General features: G+C 37.8%; 1 protein-coding gene across 4 annotated transcripts in view; it reads left to right on the top strand.

Annotated features, from left to right (window-relative positions):
- MACROD2 (mono-ADP ribosylhydrolase 2) overlaps positions 1 to 20,505 on the top strand; it is a 1,919,734-nt gene that overhangs the window by 1,412,541 nt on the left and 486,688 nt on the right. For all 4 annotated transcript variants that reach the window (XM_077872168.1, XM_077872167.1, XM_077872166.1 and 1 more), the window contains exon 8: positions 101 to 174. In XM_077872168.1, coding sequence (XP_077728294.1) covers positions 101 to 174 — 74 coding nt within the window. The remainder of the gene's footprint in view (positions 1 to 100; positions 175 to 20,505) is intronic.

The following is a 20,505-nucleotide window of genomic DNA, read 5'->3' as shown; positions in this document are numbered from 1 at the left end:
AATAAAGTTTAAATGGGAAAAATTTAGTGTCATACCATGACTGAATTCTCTATCGACTTCATTTTTTTTGCTAATTTATTTTATTCTGCTCTTCACTTAGGTTTCCCAAATGAGCCTGCTTCTGTCATTGCCCTCAGCACCATTAAGGAATGGCTGGCCACGAATCATCACGAGGTAGGAGGAACAACATAATTAGCAAACAGTTAATATGGTGTCATTTGATCCTCAATTTCAAAAAAAAAGCAGAAAAATATATCCATAAATATCAAGTAATTGTAGTCTTTAGCCAAAACTAGCTGACCATGCTTCATTGGGGTTACATGGGTGATTGAATGTTTTCTTGTAATTAATTGACTGAAAGGGTTATGTTGTTTGGTTTTGGTAGTACAGATAGGAAGAGTGATCAGATTGACTTAGTCATTATCTCATTTTTACATCCTTAGACAGTATGGGCTTTATGTCTAAAAAGAGGATGAATCCATCCTATCATTAAGATTAAGGGATTGTCCAGAGCTATTTTCCTTTAAGAGTTAAGTTATCCTTGTTGACAGAGGATTCCTGGTATATGCTAATTTTTTTGGTATCCTGAGGTGTCTTTATTTATAATTAATCATTTCTATAAAATAACTTCTGAGTGTGAGTTTAGAGTAGGCATGGATAATTGATAGCTAAATCCTCATGATCAGGATTTCTTATGAAACTAAATGCTTCTCTCAGACTTTCCATCATACCTCCTATTCTACTTATTTAATAAAATCTTTGGGATATGTTTAGTGATGAATAGGAGAATTACTCAAGTTAACAAAGCAACACAATAAACAGAGATACTACTGTAGAGGCTTAGATTTCAGAGTTTTGGCAACTAACCTGTTGTAACAACAAATAGGTTCATCTCAGATATTCATGTGAGTGCTATAAAGAATTTTGTTCCACTTATGATAGACTGTGAATTTAGCATTCTTCTTGAATAGTACATGGATTATTTGTAAATGTTTGGGTATGGAAACAGACTATGGAGTTTGCTATAAGATGGAAGTAGTTCTTGATGCCCTTGTGAGTTTAAAGAAACAGCAGTGTAATTTTCTGCTAATTGTTATAATTTCAACATTTCTTAAGTAGATACAGAGATTGTTAATCTCCAATGGGAATAAAGACCACATGACCAAACATATCCATTTTGGTATTTGCTACACACACACACACACACACACATATAATGACTGTAATAACCTCAAAAAAGCAGAATTTTAAAAAATAATTAAAATAGGCAGTTTACTAAAACATGTCTTTGACATATATTATTTTCCAAACAATCTCATGAAATGTCTAGGATAGGTATTGTTATCCTTATCCTCATCTAGAATCTAAAGGTTAAATGACATCCTCAGGACTTCAGAATCACAGAGCCAAGAGTTTGACTCTGTCCTCCTAACTCCCAACAGCCTCCTTGGAGGGATTCCAAGGCCAGGGGGAAAAGTTTAGTCTTTTTGAAAGTGGTATTTTTAACATATCTCTTGGTCACAGTAAAACCTCCTTACCTGGACCATCTGCTTTGCAAAACCATAGTGTTTCTTGAATAAAAGCTTATAATGGAGCTAGTATATTGGTGTAAGTCCATTATTTCCACTAAAATAATAATCCAAGGGCATCCTCTACTGATAGATTCACATGTGTCATGTGAGGGAAATATGCATATCCACCCAAAGATCATCAAGGAGATGATTATGAAGAGCAAAAATGTTGGTTGCATTTACACCTCATTGACACATTCTACCGAAGGATTTTCTCTAGTTAAACTATTCAGAAAGTAATTTTCTATAGAAATGTGCTAACTTGGTGTTTCCCACTTAATGGTTTGTGTCCTGATTTCCTCATTAGCTTACTTTATCTTTGAGTCTGTTTTTTTTTTATTTCATATATTTTTCTTCTCATTTCTTGAGTCTGTTGTATAAAAATATAGGTATTTTGGATTGAAGAACACAATTCAGTTATTGCCATTGTGACTTTAAACATATCATGTACTAATTCTATTTTTAAAGATTTTTTTTTTGTTTCAACCTCCATTGGCTAATTTAAACAAGTTAACTTGAACAAGTCAAGTTTTGCTTAAGAAATGAATTATAAGTGGTAGAACATAGAGAAAAGCTATACAAATTTATTATCTTGCAGTATTTTTATTTATTTATTTGCTCTTTTAAAAAACAAGCAAAGTAAGTTAGGCACTTATGAAAGAATATCACTTCTCAGTCAATTGTCTCTTCACTGCAGTGTTATTTTGACATTTAAGTTATTTATTCATTAATTCACTCATTTGACAAATATTTACTGAATCCCACCAAACACCAGAAACTTTTCTAGATATGATGGACAGAACACCAAAAAACAGAGTCCTCTTCTTATGATATTCATAGTCTAGGAAAAGAAACATCAACAAATAAAGAAAATAGTTCAAAGAGTATTTTGCAAAGTAAAACAGTGTAATTGGTTAATGAAATATTGGAGGATGTGGTTTTAGATCATATAGAGAGGGCTCTGCGGACATAATCTTGGAAAAAAGATTTGTAAGATGGGCAGGGGTAAGCCAAAACACAGAGAAGTCTTGAGGTAGAACATTCCACATACAGGAAACAGCAAGAGAACAACCCTGGTGGGAAAAGAGTTTACTGTTTGCAATTAATGGTAAGAGAGACAATGCAATTAGATTAGAGACATAAAAGAATGGCAGAAAACAAATTTAGACAAATATGTAGGGGTCAGATTGTGGAGCGTAGTGGTTCATGGAGAAATTTGGATTTTTATTCTAAAGGCAAGTTGTTGAGGGTTTGGGACAGGGAGTGGCATGATGAGATTCACCTTTAAAATGACAAAAGGCTGACTACTGGTTGGAGAAGGGACTTAAGAGACCTCAGAATAGAAAAGGGAAGACCGATGAAGAGGATCCTGTAGTAAATCCAGGCAAGAGATGAGGATTCTTTGAAATATAGCAATGGTAGAAAAAGAGGAAACAGCATCAGGTTTGGAATATATTTTGACAATAGAACCAGCAGGACTTGGGGATTGTCTTAGAATATGCTAGCTCATGCTGCAGTTACAAACAACTTACAAATCTTAGTGCCATAAAACAGCAAAGCTTTATTTTTTACTCATGCTATTTATATGTCTTGAGTCAGCAGAGGGCTCTGGCTTAGTCAGGAATCCAAGCTGACAGTCACTCTACCATGTGAAATATCATCTGTCATATGACCGGAAAAGATAGACAATCAAGTAATAGCTCTTAAATTCTTCTACAAAGGAATGATGTGTATAACTTTTTCTCACATTTCACTGTCCAGAGCAAGGCACCTAGGAGACAAGGAAATGGAATTCTCTCATATTTTCAGAAGAGAGGCAACTAGATATCAACAAACAGTAATAATGTCTATCATAGTTGTAAATCAGATGTGACATGGAGAAAATGGGAGAGTCAAAAATAATAGCTAGGCTTTTGACCTGAGCCCCTGAGTAAATATTGGTGCCCTTACTGAGAAACTTGGTAAAGGAATATGTATGTATGAGAAACAGAAAGAAAATAATAGTTAAGCCTGAGATGGTCTTAAATATACAGTGAAGCCTTCCAATAGAAAGTTGGTTACAGGAGCCTAAAGCTCAGGAAAGAAGTCAGATGTAAAGACATGGTAAAATTGATAAGATTATCATAACTTTAACGGGTTTGGTTCTTAGTTTGAGATTAGCTGCAAGAAATAGAAAAAACATTCAAGCTAAAGGAAGATAAATTGTATACATGAACTATATGAGAAAAAGTCTTGAAATTCAAGAGCCAGAACTAGAGTCTCATGAGTGACCAGAATTGCAAATTGTAAATAAAGCAAGAAGCGAGGGAGTTAGTTCATTTTTGTTCTCACTCAATCTCTCACATACCTCTGTTTCATTGATGTTTTTTTCTTGCACATTATCTTCACTACCCATTCACCTGCTTAGTATGGCCCCATTATGACTGGGAATCACTCATGCGTCAGGGAACCCTGCTCAAGGCAAAGCTGGGGTTGAGGTTGGTGGGCAAAGTTGCATCTTCTGGATCTTTCAGCTGGTTATGTTCCCTGAAATTTTCCTTTTAAAAAAATCAGGAATCCATGTAATGTGACTTCCATCAGTGGCAGTACTTCTCTCATGCAGATAAGTATACAATTCAATCTTCATGATCTTTGACAATTGATAATTGATGTTGTTATGTGATTAGTGAGCCTTCACATTTCATCATTTACTTACCCTTCAACTTCTAAACCACCAGGAAGGACTCTCTCTCTCTCTCTCTCTCTCTCTTTTTTTTTTTTTTTACAATAGTTGATTTGCTTCTATTTGATTACACAAATCACCCCCAACTTGTATGGCTGGACATTTCCACATCAGAGAGGCTTCTCTAGAGTATTTGGGCCCAATAGATGTGACTGGGGAAAACATGTTGTGTCATCCACCATCGACTTATTTCATTTGCCCAAAGTCTGAATTGTAAGGATGCTGCTGTTGCCACATATTTAGGGGGACTCAGGGACATGAGGGAGCCTAGCTGAACAAAGAATATGGTTGGCTCTGTCTGCAGCAGCTCTGGAGGAAGAGATAGAATGAAAAACAGGAGAATCCTCAAGAGGATATAATTGGGGCAGAAAAATGACTTACCAGGAGTAAGAAACATAATGACTTTTTATTGAAAAATTACAAAACAAAAAAGAATATTCACGCTAAGACTTGAATTATTGTTCTCAGAAAACCAGAGAGTTGAATTATCTTACAATACAGAAATAGAAATTGTGACAGAAGAGATAAGGCTTGTGGCAGAGAGACCTGGGAATTAAGTGTGAGGTAGGCAAGGGATGGAGATTACCCACTGACATTTTTGGCAAAATTAAGAATTAAGAACTTCTGAGTTCTGAAAATAAAATGAAAAGAATATCAGAGTTCACTGTAAAACAAATGATAGCATGTGACATGATAACCTTTCCATAAGTACCCATTTTTCATAAGTAGAAACTTTATTACAGAGACAAGCGAGCAAAATCCGGGACTGTTATGGAAATGAGCAGCGGAAATGCAACTCAGACTCAAGTTGGGGTGGCTGCTCCGTGTTATCATCTGCAGTTTCATGCATTCCTCATTTTTCATGCAGTCTAAAAATATCATTCTTTGTGAAATAGTGATTTTTCCCCACACCGCAGCTCTGAGGTTTCATTTCTGGAAGTTAGCCTAAGAAATGTCTCTTCTATTGTTCCACACCAGGGATTCATATGGCATCTGACTATTGGTCTCTGGGGCAATGTACATATTTGTAATTTTTTCTATAGAAAGCAGAAGAACAGGAAGTCTTTTTCCTCTAAAATCTACAAATGTCCTGATATTATATGAAATATTTCCCCATTACAGAGATCATGTTCAGTGATTTCAAATGCCCCAAAGAAGCAAGCATCCTGTAGCACAGAGTACCTGTGTTAAGTCTTCTGGGAAGTCATCTTTATGGGGAGATAAGGCATCTAAGATGAAGATTCTGAGATGGAAGATTGGTGAATTTTCTGAGTACTTTAAATGTGGAAACACTAAAGTGTTTCCTAATCAGGCCTTGGTTGTAGTATGGCCCAAATCTGAATACCCCTTACCTCCAACAATTATAAAGCATCAGAGAGATAGGCAGAAAGATAACATTCTGAAAAGCTCTAATTAAAAGTGTGGCATGTGTAGACAGACATACAGAGGGGAAGCTGTGGTTCACCTAAGACCAGGCTCCGGCTGCCTCTCTGCAGATCTTTGAAGATGGTATTTCCTAGGGATCTTTCTCATTCAACCACTCAGTGGAAAGTTCCTCATCTCCCACCTCATGCTGACAGCCCCCTCCTCCACAAGCAGACTCTTTTGTTCTGAGGTGGGAACAATTCAGCGGAGGAGTCTTTGGTTGTCTTTGAAGGCCTTGAGTGGGCACCTGATGTGACACAGACATCATTAGCAGGAAAGAACCCTAGCTCTGCATTTTTAAAACCGAGATCAGTTTTCTTCTCTGTAGGAGGAAGGTGAAAATCTTTCATTGCATGCAAGAGTTTGGGTCTTTGCCTAACATATAATATTTTTTTACTGTGCTTTTAGCACAGATTGTTATTCAACATGTTAAATATCATCTACTTGTCATTTAAATTGTTAATGCTGCGCCTTCTGAGGGAAACTTGATACCTGTGGTATTGCTGTTTTTCATTTTAAATATTATGCCCAGAGATGTGGTAGGGCATCATGAGAGGCTGTGTGTATGTGGCAGTGTCCCATCAAGACAAATGGCCAACAAACATGTGGAAAGATAATCAGCATCATTAATCATCAGGGAAATACAATTCAAAACCACAACGAGAATCACCTCACACCTATCAGAATGGATAAAATAAAAAAGCATAAGAAAAACTGTTGGCAAGGATGTAGAAAAAAATGAACCCTTGTACACTGTTGGTAGGAGTGTAAATTGGTGCAGCCACTGTGGAAAAAAACATGGAGATTCCTCAAAAAATTAAAAATAGAATATCATGATCCAATAATTCCACTACAGGGTATTTATCCAAAGAAAACAAAAACACTAATTTGAAAAGATATATGTACCTCTATGTCTATTCCAGCAGTACTTACAATTACCAAGATATGGAAGAGACCCAAGTGTCCATCACATCAATAGATAAATATATAAAGAAAATGTTATATATATATATATATATATATATATATATATACACACACACACACATATATGTGTTTTATATACCTATGTATATGTATACATAGGTATATGTATATAAAATTCATATATATAGGAATATTACACAGCCATAAAAAGGATTAGATCTTGCCATCTGTGACAATATGATGGACCTAGAGAATTTATGCTAAGTGAAGTAAGTCAAACTGATAAAGATAAATACCATATAATTTCACTCATATGTGGAATCTATGAAACAAAACAAATGAATAAACAAAAGGCAGAATCAGACCTATAGATACAGAGAACAAACTGATGGTTGCCAGACACAAGATGGGTGAAGGGGAGTGGGAGGTACAGGCTTCCCATTATAGAATCAATAAGTCACAAGAATAAAAGTTACAATTAGGAAATATTGCCAATGATATTATAATAGCATCTTATGGTGACAGATGGTAGCCAAACTTGTAATAAGCACAGCATAACATACACCGAAACCAATGTAACATTGTGTGTCAACGATAGTCAAATAAAACAATTTTAAAAATAAATAAGCAAATAGTGTGTCATAAAAAACCCCAGGAAACAAAAATTACTTTTCAGTACATATGTGGTGCCCTTTAGAAGTAAAGATACTGGTTTCTACTGAGTAGAAGCAGTCACACTGCCACCCTCCCCTACCTTCCAACATTCAGACAAACAGCCACAAAGTATTGAAAAAGGTAAACAGATTTGCCTACCCAGAAAACAGAATTGGGAATCCATTGATGAAATGCACTTTCAGCCTCTTGAAAGGTTCATATGCTATTCTCGTGCTAATTTGACAAGATAAGGGACATGGCCACTTGTTTCCTCATTATGGATCACAAAGGAACCATCACACCTTAACATCTGGTGCCAAGACTATTTTTTCCCCTTCTTGGCAGAGGTCTTTGAATATATGCAGTGTTAAAAATTGTCACTTTTATTTCAGAATCACATTATGGACCACCAAAAAACCCCAGTGTGAGGCCTGCCTTATGTCACTGACACACAACACCTTAGGGTCTTTCTTAAAATGAGGACTTAGGTAAAACATGAAATGATGCTTACATTTCTAATGAGAAAATTATATCCCTCACACCAAGATTCAATGCCTGTGGTCGATTCTTTATAGAAATTCAAAGCACATAACACACTATCCTTCAGTTCTACACAACACAGAGGTGTGGTTAACATCCAGAGATCTGAAAGCAGCAAATGAAGTGCTCGGTGTTTTCTCTGGGGAATGTCTTTTTATGTCTATAAAACATAGTTTTAAGTATGTATGGTAGTCTTAGTTTTTGGTGTAATTTAATATTAAAATCTCTGTGTTTGGAAAAACAAATTCCATCTTAAAATATTCAGGTTCTGTATAAGAATATGGCTTTGGTAGTAACAATCATCCTCCTAATATGCTGCTATAAAAATGTATCCTTTGACTAGCCCAAGCATGATCCTCAGGTGGAAACCATGATGCTCATTGGCTGTGACATAATTGAAGAAAATTATTCCCAGACTTTGCACATGTACCATGCTCCTTTTTGCTCTTCGAGAACCCTGATGACTTGCAAACGGTTTGTTTTCTCTCTCTCATCTATTTATATTTCTGCCTTCCCGCCTCTCTTCTTTCCCTCCTTTCTTCCTCACCCATCTTCCCTTCCTCTCTTTCATACACACACACACACATACACACGCACACACACACATGCATGCACACTACATTCCCATTTTCAAATGGTCTTTACTGAGATTTGCCACAAGCAGTTACATCAATGGTCAGAAGTTTTATCTCCTTACCTTATGAATCTTAATGCTCAATGTTAGAATGAAAGTCATGTCTCATGGAAACTTTTGCCTTTCTTGGTGGCAGTGTTCAAGTGCTTGGTGTCACAATAGATCACCCCGCATCAGAGCTTGTCAGGTGGGCAAGTCCACTACCTCTCCATCCCTACACTACTTTAGCAGCTATTCACAACAGGCCTGCCCAAGTTCTTAGAGTAGAAATCAGAGACCCTTGCTATTGCCTTCATTACCCCTTTCCCATCAATAAGAACCAAAATATATGGGACAGTATACACTCTGCTGCTTTAGTTAGTGAGCCCACTTCAAGTTAGCCAGTGTGCTTAAGGTACAGAGGGCTTTCATCAAAATATTTCAGGCATTGAGATAACGTTGCCCAGGTATCCTTTTCCCTGGTCTTACTTTGTGTAGAGAGTTCTGTAAGGTATGATTATTTTTTTTCTGCCAGCAGGGGATGTCTAGACAATTAAGGTCCCAGGGTGCCCTACTGATACCAACCTACAGTCATATGTATTTCAGGGTGGCTTATAGACTTCTGTACTGACATATAGTCAACATATGTCCTCCTCTGCCAGCCATCCTTAACCCAGCACAGTGTCCATTATGGTCACATTATTTTCAGATAAATGTACTCTGTCTTGGGGGAGTTGTTTAAACAGGTGTGAAAAATTCATATGTATACTGCTGCTAGGTCTGGGGACTCTAGAAATAATTCTAGGAGATGTAGAGTAAGTATGTGAAATAGCTAAAGAGAGAAGGGAAAGCAATATTTTTCTGACTTCTGATGTGTCCCGTGGCCTATATTTGGGACACATACTATTACATATTTCTGTAACACATACTATTATATCTTCAGAAAACTTTTTTCAAGTAGGTATTTCAATCTTCAATTTTGTATGTGTGGTGTTGAAGTTCAAGGAAAAGGAAATTCCTGAAGTCAACTAATTGGGCATTTTCACGTTCTTATAATCCTGTTTCTGTGGTCAGTGGTGATTAGTCCAAAATTTGATATCTTTCCCAAACTTAGCCATTTGAAGTACATTTGTAGGCATGGAACGCAAAGTAGGCTGATTAGCGTCCTTCCCTGGGACATTTTTGCAAGCTAGAGTTGGATAAGGAAAATTAGGGCCACTTTGGTGGTCATATTGAGAGATTTGGGGCATAGAAGCCCACAGTGGCCATGTTCTCTGCAATCTTGTGGGGGAGGGAGGGCTCTGCTTTAGCAGGATATTTTGATGAAGAAGTCACTGATTGTTGGGCAGTTAGCAAAGTTGTAAAGCTGGCTTGAGGGAAGAATCAAAATTAAGGCAAACTATAGTATATTTTAGCAAAATAGAATGACCTCCCATTTTTAGTTTTAATGGTTCAAGCTAATAATTCTCAACTAGAGAGGGTTGAGAATCATTTGGAAGGTGTTTCCTTGCCCAAACTGTGTATTTTAAGTAATTCTCTTTCAGAGAACCGTGCCATGTTGAAGCACTGCTTCTGATGGTACTATTCTAAGTTCTTCAAATACATTTGTTGGGTTGGAAAAAATAATTTACAGTTACTGTTCTTTTTTTTAATAATAAATTTATTTTTTATTGGTGTTCAATTTGCCAACATACAGAATAACACCCAGTGCTCATCCCGTCAAGTGTCCCCCGCAGTGCCCGTCACCCACTCACCCCCACCCCCCGCCCTCCTCCCCTTCCACCACCCCCAGTTCGTTTCCCAGAGTTAGGAGTCTTCATGTTCTGTCTCCCTTTCTGATATTTCGTACCCATTTCTTCTCCCTTCCCTTCTATTCCCTTTCACTATATTTATATTCCCCAAATGAATGAGAACATATAATGTTTGTCCTTCTCCGATTGACTTACTTCACTCAGCATAATACCCTCCAGTTCCATCCACGTTGAAGCAAATGGTGGGTATTTGTCATTTCTAATAGCTGAGTAATATTCCATTGTATACATAAACCACATCTTCTTTATCCATTCATCTTTCGTTGGACACCGAGGCTCCTTCCACAGTTTGGTTATTGTGGACATTGCTGCTAGAAACATTGGGGTGCAGGTGTCCTGCCGTTTCACTGCATCTGTATCTTTGGGGTAAATCCCCAGCAGTGCAATTGCTGGGTCATAGGGCAGGTCTATTTTTAACTCTTTGAGGAACCTCCACACAGTTTTCCAGAGTGGCTGCACCAGTTCACATTCCCACCAACAGTGTAAGAGGGTTCCCCTTTCTCTGCATCCTCTCCAACATTTGTGGTCTCCTGCCTTGTTAATTTTCCCCATTCTCCTGGTGTGAGGTGGTATCTCATTGTGGTTTTGATTTGTATTTCTGTTCTTAATAGTAAAATGAGTAATAACTCTTTTAAAAACTTATTACTTTACTATTTTCAAATAGTAAAGTGAGTAATATGTCTTTCAAAAACATTGAAAATATGTTTCAATACATATTTTCATGCAGGAGCAAATTAAAATTTTATTTATTAATTAAGTAAGTAAGTAATGGCTATATCTTACTATTTCTTTTTTTAAAAGATTTTAACTATTTATTCATGAGAGTCACAGAGTGGCAGAGACTTAGGCAGAGGGAGAAGCAGGCTTCCTGCAGGAGGCCTGATGTGGGACTCAATCCCAGGACCCCGGTATCACGACCTGAGCCAAAGGCAGATGCTCAGCCTATGAGCCACCCTGGTGCCCCTTATCTTGCTAATTCTTCAGTCTAACCTGAAGGTAGGAAATATGTAAGTTTTAATGGAGCCAGTACTGAATAAAAGCCAAGAATGAGTAGCACAAAATAGTTGTTTAAAAGAGAATGGATCCCTTTGCAAAGTATAGCTTAGAAGTCTGTGAGACTATGGGACAACTTCTAAGCCTATAGGATTTTATTAGTGAGGCCACAGTGTAACAGTAGCTCACATCCTCTCCCATGCATCCAAAATGGGAATTATACCTGGAAGCTGGGTGGGAATTGGCAGGGTATAGTTCACCACTGCCTATTATTATCCCAAAGAGGAAGCTTAATGTGAAGATTATAACATTGGGTTAAAAGTCAGAAAATTTGGTCTGTAATCAGCTTCTTTCACTCTCTTTTATAACCTTGGACAATTAGCTCCATAGGCCATGGGTCTTCCAGCTCTAGAATTCATCACCATAGGGTGTTGTCTTCTGGAGCAACCCCACTGATGCCAGGAGTTAAGCCTTTGACAGGGGTCATCATAGCACAATCAGATCAATAGAAAGCTTTGTTTTAGGCCCTCCAGGTGACATACTAGAGATCAAGCAGTATTTGCATATGCTGCCTTGATGTCTTTAAGATGGTCCCCAACTTTCCTAGGGGTATATCCTTAAAGTGAACATTAACAACCTTAACCCATTTAGTATAGAAGCAGAAGGGCCCGTGTTGCTTTTTTTTTTTTTTTTTTTTTTTTTTTTTGTAAATGATTTGGATTATATGGTGGTTTCAAAATAACCAACCTTTAAAACTTCTTAGGAAATTAAATCTGTTGATTATCCAAAAGATATGACATTTTTATAAATAGAAAATAAACCTCTGATCATGTGGTTGGATCCAGATCAGACACAGGGATAAAATGAATCTGAGAGGTCTACTGAAGGATGTTCTATAGCTGAAAGCATATGCCTTCCTTCTTGCCAGGTAGGGAGTGGGAAAAAAAAAAAGCCTTTGTCTTGTCCTCCACTTCAGTTGAGTAGGATGCAAGTGCTGCTTTGATTGAATGGAAAATCAGTAGTCCTGCCATTGCCACCTAGCTCAACTCAGGCAAGAACAAAATAAGTACTTTCTCATCCTAGTGGAATTAAATGATTTGCCTGTAACTGTAAAAGGCAATGTTCTGAGCCAGGCCTCTGTTTTGGATGGAAGCTATGGCCAGAGTGTAGTAGCCTTTTTCCCTGTTTCTCCTAATGTATTTGGGCATAGAGGTGGCCTCAATGCTCAGTTTTCAACATAGGGACATTTTAAGAAGCTTAGAGAATAATTTTGCCCTTGTAAAATTTTCACTTTATGAGCGAACTTTAGAGGATAATAATAACTCAACCTCATTTATTTAGCAACATAAACATTGACTATCTCTAACCAGCAGATATTCCCATAGTCTGAGATGTTTTCTTGCACTGTTATAGACAAGAGTTTCCCTAATGATTCACGCATTGTTGAGTTTATGCATGAGACACTGGCCTGGGGATTAAGGAGACTGCAGGAGATGTTACAACCATTCTATGACTATTGCTTATCTGTAAAATAAGGAGAAATATCACCTGGGAAATGATTGAATCAGAAACAGAGCCATACCTTAAATCTACTGCATTGAGATATCAGAGAGAACAAGAGCTTATATTTTAAACATTTCTCCAGCAAGTGGTTGAGGATGATTAGATCAGTTACTCTCAAGGATCTTTTCCAGGTATATCATCCTAAGGTTCAAGCTCATATTTATTCTCTTCAATATGGGAAAGGACCAACCAAGTGAGAACTGTAAGAGTAAATCCCCCCTCTTAACTGGCATATAATCAGCTTCCAATGAAATTGGATGAAGAGCCTTGGAGGGGTGTCCTTGCCTAGGAGGTGCCATGGTGGTCATCAAAGCCTTCCTACTATTGAGCATTTGTTTCTTCACCCCCATAATCCCTTTTGATACAGGTAAATAAATGAGTTTGATGATGTCTACATACAAAATGTCACCTCAACTCACATGAGATATCCAAGGGAGTTGCTAGTCAGTCTTCTATGGTACCCTGTAACAGGGAGGGGCCTTTTGTTCTCTTTTAGAAAGCTTTTTAATATATTTCCAATGTCCTATTTGTAGTAATCATTGTCTCTGGATATATGCTCAGATGCATCTATGCAGAAGATATATTTAATAAGTTAGTAAAAGTCATCAGTATCTACAACTGAATCATTACTTGAGTAATTATTGTAGTCAGATTATAAAAGAAGTTTACTCTTTTGGATCTTCTGGAATCATACTGGTTCCTGAAAACTCTTTGAGAAATAAAGTACTCAGTAACATGAAGCAAATTAGTTCTCTTTCAGGATGAGGGCACCATTTAGCATGGCTGCAAGAGATGATTTTCTGATTGGGATCCTGTTTTCCTTCATGGGAGCCTGTTTACACCACCATTTGTGGATTGGCCCCTGGATATGCAGATACCTGCCACCCACAATGTTTCCAGAATCTCTCACCACTGACAATATTAACTTTCTTCAAGGAATTGGTACCACTATGCTAAAATTTATTGCTGAAAATACTAGCAACCTTAATATCTTCTGCTGTCAGGAATTTTACTCTGAAAACAATTAGAGCATGATGGGCTATATGTTTGACAGCCCAAATTGAGCTACAAATGACCTGCCTGTGCTTCAGCTAAGCACAGGGCAACTTAGGAATGTATTAAGTTGAGTAATCATCTCATATGTTTTTCCCCTGGGTTCAGTGACATCTACAAAGTTCATTTTTAAAAAGAAGTTTTCCTCTTTACAAATTTAAACTCAAGGGAAATAGAATCCATATGTTCCTGATTCATTTGCACTAACTCATCAAAATGTTCTTTTCTTTATAAGTTATTGGATGTCTACAGAGGATTTTGACTGCTTTTTTATAAGTTCTTTTAAGCCTTTCTGTCTAGAGGCAGGAAATGGCCATTTGCCAGCAGTGAATGAACCCCTCAAAGAGTCACGTTCTGCTCAGGAGGCAAAGGAAAAAGAAAATTCATATTTCCTACTTTCTAAGTACAGTCAGCAAATGGTTTTCCTTAGAGGGAGGGGATAAATGTATACTCTGGAATGTATTAGTAGATTTATTAAAGAGATTCCATGAGGTGGCCGCAGCAGGGATGGGATTTTAGTCACTTTCTTCCCCAATACCTTACCTGTAAAACTCTTAGAGCAGTCGGTTTACCCAGCAGCAGAGAGCTTTGAACTAAGGGAAATCTGAAACATTGACAGTATGCATAGCAGAGGTTATTGGTGTGTGTGTGTATGTGTGTGTGTGTGACAGAGAGATTAATTTATTCAAATTGTTCTACACTGCATTTTGTATTTCTACATATTAAATTCAACAGGGCTACTTTTGAAGATCCAAAAATCATGTGGCATACTGCTCTATTACAAATAAAAGCAAACTTCTCTTTGGCCTATACTATAGGCCACGTTTGACACAAATATACCTTTGTGCCAGCATCTCACTTGGATGACCTCATTTAATTAATACAATAATCCCATGAGGTAGTCACTGTATTCATTCCCATGTTATGAATGAGGAAAATAAGACTTAGAAATATTAAGTAAATACAATTTTAAAGACCACACAGCAAATAAATGGCAAAGTTGGAATTTTAACTCAGGATTCCAAGTTCATAACCATGATCTTTCAAAGCGTCCTATATTTTCCCCTTAATGATACGAAGAGAATACTATATCAGAGATCTCTTTCCAATGCTTACAAATAACCCTACAGCCTAACTCAGATTTCTTCTGTCCTGATTCCATGGTGTCTCCCATGCTGTTGCTTACATGCCTTATAGTCGCTTATTAATTTTTTTTGTGAAACCCAAGATATTTTATGAATTCAAGGGTCTATAGTTCAGCCAACTTTTGTTTTCTTGCCCTCAGGACAATGTCAGGTCCAAACTCATTGCAAGTTCGATGAGGGATTCCTTTACTTATCTCTGTCATATCTGTTCAAATATTGCATCTTTGATGATTTTTTTCCTCCCTTCTCCATGTAGACCTATGAGTATCACTGCTTTCAATGTGGTTGTGTATTTACCTGTTAGCTTTCTCACTGACTTGTGGACAGGGAATGTGTAATTTCACCCAGAAGGTTTTGTGTTTTGCATGTGTCCTGTGTGTGCGTGTGTACGTATGTGTGTGTATGTATTTGTGTGTGTATTGTCTGTGTCATGTGTATGTATTTTTGTGTATGAATTTGTGTGTGTCTATGTGTGTATATTTTTTGTATGTGTGTGTAATTCATCGGGCTAGGAAAATAGAAAGGCTTAATAAGAATGAATTGACTGAATTAATGTCTTACATTGTTTCTTACATGATGGAACTGAGCATGCATGAAGCCAGTACATCTGCCTCATACAGACCTTTTTGGTGTCAAATTTTGAGTGTGTGAAGTCGGTTTTTGTATTTCAGTAGATTCCAAATTAAGATTCAAGCCCTGAGCTCCATCCCCAACACCAAATAAGTGCAGGCTAGAAACCAGCCCTAGTCTGCAGAGCTCTGGCCAGGTCCCAGATGTGACCCAGAACTGGGGGAAATTTTTTTCCTTTATCCATGGATGGATGGCTGTGTGCTGGGCTTAGACCACTTTTAAGCATTATCTAAAATGAGAAGCTTATTCTGGGGACAAATTAGAGACAATGAATATTCCTGGCAGTTCATCTTGCCTGAGTTTTGACCTGTTGATCTATAGCTGGTCTGTACAATGCTTACCCTCTGCCTATCTGGTCTTTTCTTTCCTTGCAGAGGCTCCTGTAATTTTAACCATAAGGGAGACTTGGTCTTTAGGTAGCCAAATGAACTTTTTTTTTTCAATCAATCTACTTTTCTTTCTTTATTTTTAAGGATTTATTTATTTATTTTAGAGGGAAAGAGAATGCAAGCAGGGGAGGGGCAGACGGAGAGGAAGAGAGAGAAACAATCCTCAAGCAGACTCCCTGCTGAGCGGAGCCTGATGCAGGGCTGGATCCTTGGACCCTGAGATCATGACCTGAGCTGAAATCAAGAGCCAGATGCTAAACCGATTGAGCCAGCCGCCCCTCAATCCACTTCTAAATTATTACTATTTTTAACTTCCCTGACAGGATCAATATTTCTATTTCCAGTTCTAAAGTCTGAGGATAACATTTTTAAAGTGTTGTGTATTTCTATACATAATCCCTTTCAGAAAGGAAAAGATGTTCTTTGGAAAACTTTGGTCATGTGGATTCATGTGTAATTATTTCAAAAGCATCTCAGTCTTGACTTATTTTGCAAATATTCTATAGCTGGTATGTCTCAGGTCTTGTGCATCATCTATACAAAGATGGTCAATGTGTACTTCTTGTCCTTACACTCTGTTGGAAGAAACAACACACACAGTTATCACACAATAAAGTAGTGAATGCCAGGACAAATGGTGCTCAGAACACTGTGTTTGCTAGGTGGAGGAAACAGACAGGAAGACCCTGGATGTTTCCCGATTTAAAAGGACAGGTACACTGGAGCCTGTAAGCTCCTGCCAGGGCTTCCATTTCCCTGGGAGTAGAATCCAAATACCTCCCCTACAAGTGGGCCCTTGACTGCTGGTCACAGACTCTTAAGAGGTCTCAGGGAGTTTGTGAATTTAGAGAAGGAAATATAATTATTTTCATTAAACTGCAATTGCAATTTAGCACTCACTCCTTTCCACCACGACTACAGCCACAAACCACAGCGGTATCAGCAGTTTCTGTGACCTTGTCATCCATAGAAATCAGATATTTCCTGTCACATTATATTTGTAGAGACCACAAAAACACTACTGATGCTCACTGTAACTTCAAATCATCACTAGATCTTGTTTTAATGTATTAATGAAGAAGCACACGTTACCATAGCACACACTAATTCCGTGTAATTGTTATCTCAATAAAATTATATCCTTCGTAATCTTTTATATTTTTATTTATTTAAAAACCTGCTACATATTCCAAGAAGGATCTAGAGGTTCCCCTGCTAAGTGAGTCTGTGACACTGAAGAAAGTTCTCTCTGGTGGCACCCAGTTTCTCCCTTGTTCACTCACTTCAGTCTCACTGACCCTTTCTTTGAACCCACTCAGCATGCTCACACCTCAGGCCACCACTGCATAGGTGCAGAGATGACAAACTGCCTGGATGGACAAATGTTTATAGTAAACAACTGACAGCCATGTAGGCGGTATCCGTTGGCCTTCCTGCTCTCCTGTGACTCATTAGCAGGGATGAAGCAAGCTCAGTGTGACTATTTTTAAAGAGTAGAAAATACAATTTGAAAAATTCATTGATCCTCACAGATACCCCTGAAAAATGCTAATGGAGCAGTTTGCCTAGCTATATCTCCTTGCCTGGCCCTGCTGCCCCTATTTTATCCAGTAAAGATGGGCAGACATTATTGGCATAATGTGCATGTACAAACTATCAAGAGTCTAGACGTTAATATAGCTGGTGACAGACATTCTTTTCAGTGACACCCACGATAAAATGAGACTATCTGGAGAACTTGTATCACACAATTCTGGATGCCTGAAGAGCAAGCTTTATGAGGGGAAAAGAGGTAATGGGTTCATTGCTGCCAGAATGCAGTGTCCTGACACACAGTTTGAGGTGTCTGAATCTGACATTTAATAGCTGAGATGATAGTGGCCAAATACTCCTTGAGGTCAAATTCATGCAGGGCTCCTGAAAAGGTGAGAAATCGCTGAGATCTGTAATGACAAAGCTGATGAGAAGATTGATGAAATGGTGGTGGCGACAGGAAGAGCCTCCAGAATAGCTTGCAAATGACTTATCCCCGTGACAGCAGAGCTAGCTGACAATAGCGGAGTGCTAATTAAATACCAACTACTGGGAAAATGCTGTAAATTTCTTTCGGCTCTGTGTTGGCAATTTCATACTTCTGAGCAGAGGCTGAGATATTTTCCAATAATTCTGCTTTTTTAGACCTAAACGTTATCTGTTCCCATTCCTTTTACTCCTTTTCCTCAGTCTCTAGTGTGTTTGATTTGAAAACAAAAATGAGATGAGGGGAGAAGAAAGCAGAGTAGGGACTGGAAACAGGAGAAAGAAGGAGAGTTGGCAGGATGAAAGAGGCTTCCATGTGTTCTAATAACATTGTATGAGAAATATTTCCATTCCTTTCTAGTTTGTGGCTAATTAGAATAATATAAAAGCTACCATTTGTTAAGAACCTATCACAAGCTTGTCATTGAAGTGCTTTATATAGAATAAGAGTTAGCATTTATTATTTACTATGTGCCAGACAGCCGGACGCTGTGTGACCACTACCTGTCAGGGTGTGGGGATATTTTTCCCCATTTACTTGTAATAAATAAGGAAACTGAGGCAGATAGAAATTTAAGGTCTCATATGAAATATGTTGTCTCATCATTGTAATGAGTATGAGATTTTCCATGAAACAATTTTTGAAAGGTCTTTCATGTGGAAGCAGTTTATATGAATTATACTTTGCTAGGAAATACAATTAACACAATTTAAGGAAAACTCTTAAGTGCATAAGCATTGAATTCAGATTAATTCTTAGCTCCAGTTAAGAAAGAGAAAGAGATGGAGGCTTACCCCTAAGTGAAGAGAAGTGCCAAGTAACCTCAATTTGGAAAGCAATTAAAATGGGCTGGAAGAGTTAAGCATTCTGTACTTAGAGAAGCTTGATGTCCTTTTGCCTCCTTTCTGGTTTGCACTAGGTTGAACAGGGAAACTCTTAGAGGCAGGGATTAAAGACTGTGGGGATAAGGAGTAGAAATGAAGTCAGTATTCACAATAGTTCCATTATCTGAACAACCTCTACCTGATTGCCCAGGGCTAATGTGCAAAGGCTTCTGAGGCAAAGTTGAGGAGAAGCCTGGAATTGTGTACAACACAGAGGAGGCTACTCTGTTGGAGATAGGGAAAGTGATGAGTTAGGAAGAAGCATCCCAATCCATTTTATCAAATTAAGTGAGGATTGGAAAAAGGTTACAATAGTAGAATGATTTCTTTAAACAGCTTGTTAGATAGTAATGATCTATCTTGTCAGTTAACATAGATTACATTTGGTGGTATAAAGAAGTTTTATGGGTAAAACCCAAATTGAGTAGGGAATAAATCAAGTCCCATATGAATCTCAGGAGAAAAACTTATCTTGTAATTTTGTGAAGTGTTTAGATTGGGGGAAATATTCACAGGAAGTAGGCATGGTGCGAAGACCTTTTCTGAAATATTGGAATGATACTTTCTGGAATGTGTTAGAGAGCTGATGATCTGAAATTCATATAACAATAATTGTATGAGCGGGGTATTCATCCCCTTTTGTCTTTTTTGGCACACAGGCTGTTAACAATGCCTAGCATCATGCTGCATACCAAGGCAAATTAACTTAGGTGTCCTCCCTGTTCTTAAGATTTAAGGTGACCTTGGAGCTTCAGATTTCCCTCTAATAAGAAAGACCTACAGCTTCCATGACAGTTGAAGCTGTGCAAAGATGAGAACAAATTCAACAGAGGAACTGAAAGGTGTCATTGAGGCTACCACATTCTAAGTCTTTCTATGGCACTTTTGGAAATCAGGTGGTTACTTCCCATACTACGTACCCTAAAAACAAACAAACAAACAAACAAACAAACAAACAAACAAACAAAAAAACAACAAAACACACACACACACAAAAACAAAACAAAACAAACAAAAAACTAAACACATATGTTCAAAAAACCAAGTCAGGACTTAGATAAACTCTGATAAAATTCCTTGTTTTTAGTTTCTTGAATTGAATACCATGGCCTGGGTCTTAACAATATCCACATGCCCATCTTCTACTAGCTCTTGATGATGGAATTGGAAGACTTGCCATGGGCCAAACATAGATCTCATTGGAGTTCATCACACTGGAGCCACAGCCCGCAAATTCAGACAGCCTTTCATTCTGTTCTTCTTCAGATACATTTAATGGCAAGTGGGTGTTTAAACCACAGGGAAGGGACAGTAAGAACAAATATATAATTAGACATGTTTCCCAGCTGTGTGCTTTGCAGATAGGCCTGTGGATTTTCTCCGGGGTGACTTGCCCTAATTGCCTTAGCAGCTTCCCCCAGTGGAGAAAAAGGCTGAATGTGATCCACAAACTTGAAGTTTGAGTGAGGAATTGTGCATCTGCAAGAATAGTTATAACTATAATTACGATTGTGTTTTTCTTTCTTTCTTTCTTTCTTTCTTTCTTTCTTTCTTTCTTTCTTCCT

Source organism: Canis aureus, chromosome 26, assembly GCF_053574225.1.
Source record: "Canis aureus isolate CA01 chromosome 26, VMU_Caureus_v.1.0, whole genome shotgun sequence".
Taxonomy (NCBI): domain Eukaryota; kingdom Metazoa; phylum Chordata; class Mammalia; order Carnivora; family Canidae; genus Canis; species Canis aureus.
Note: the sequence above shows the minus strand (reverse complement) of the source record. Positions and strands in the feature narration are given on the sequence as shown.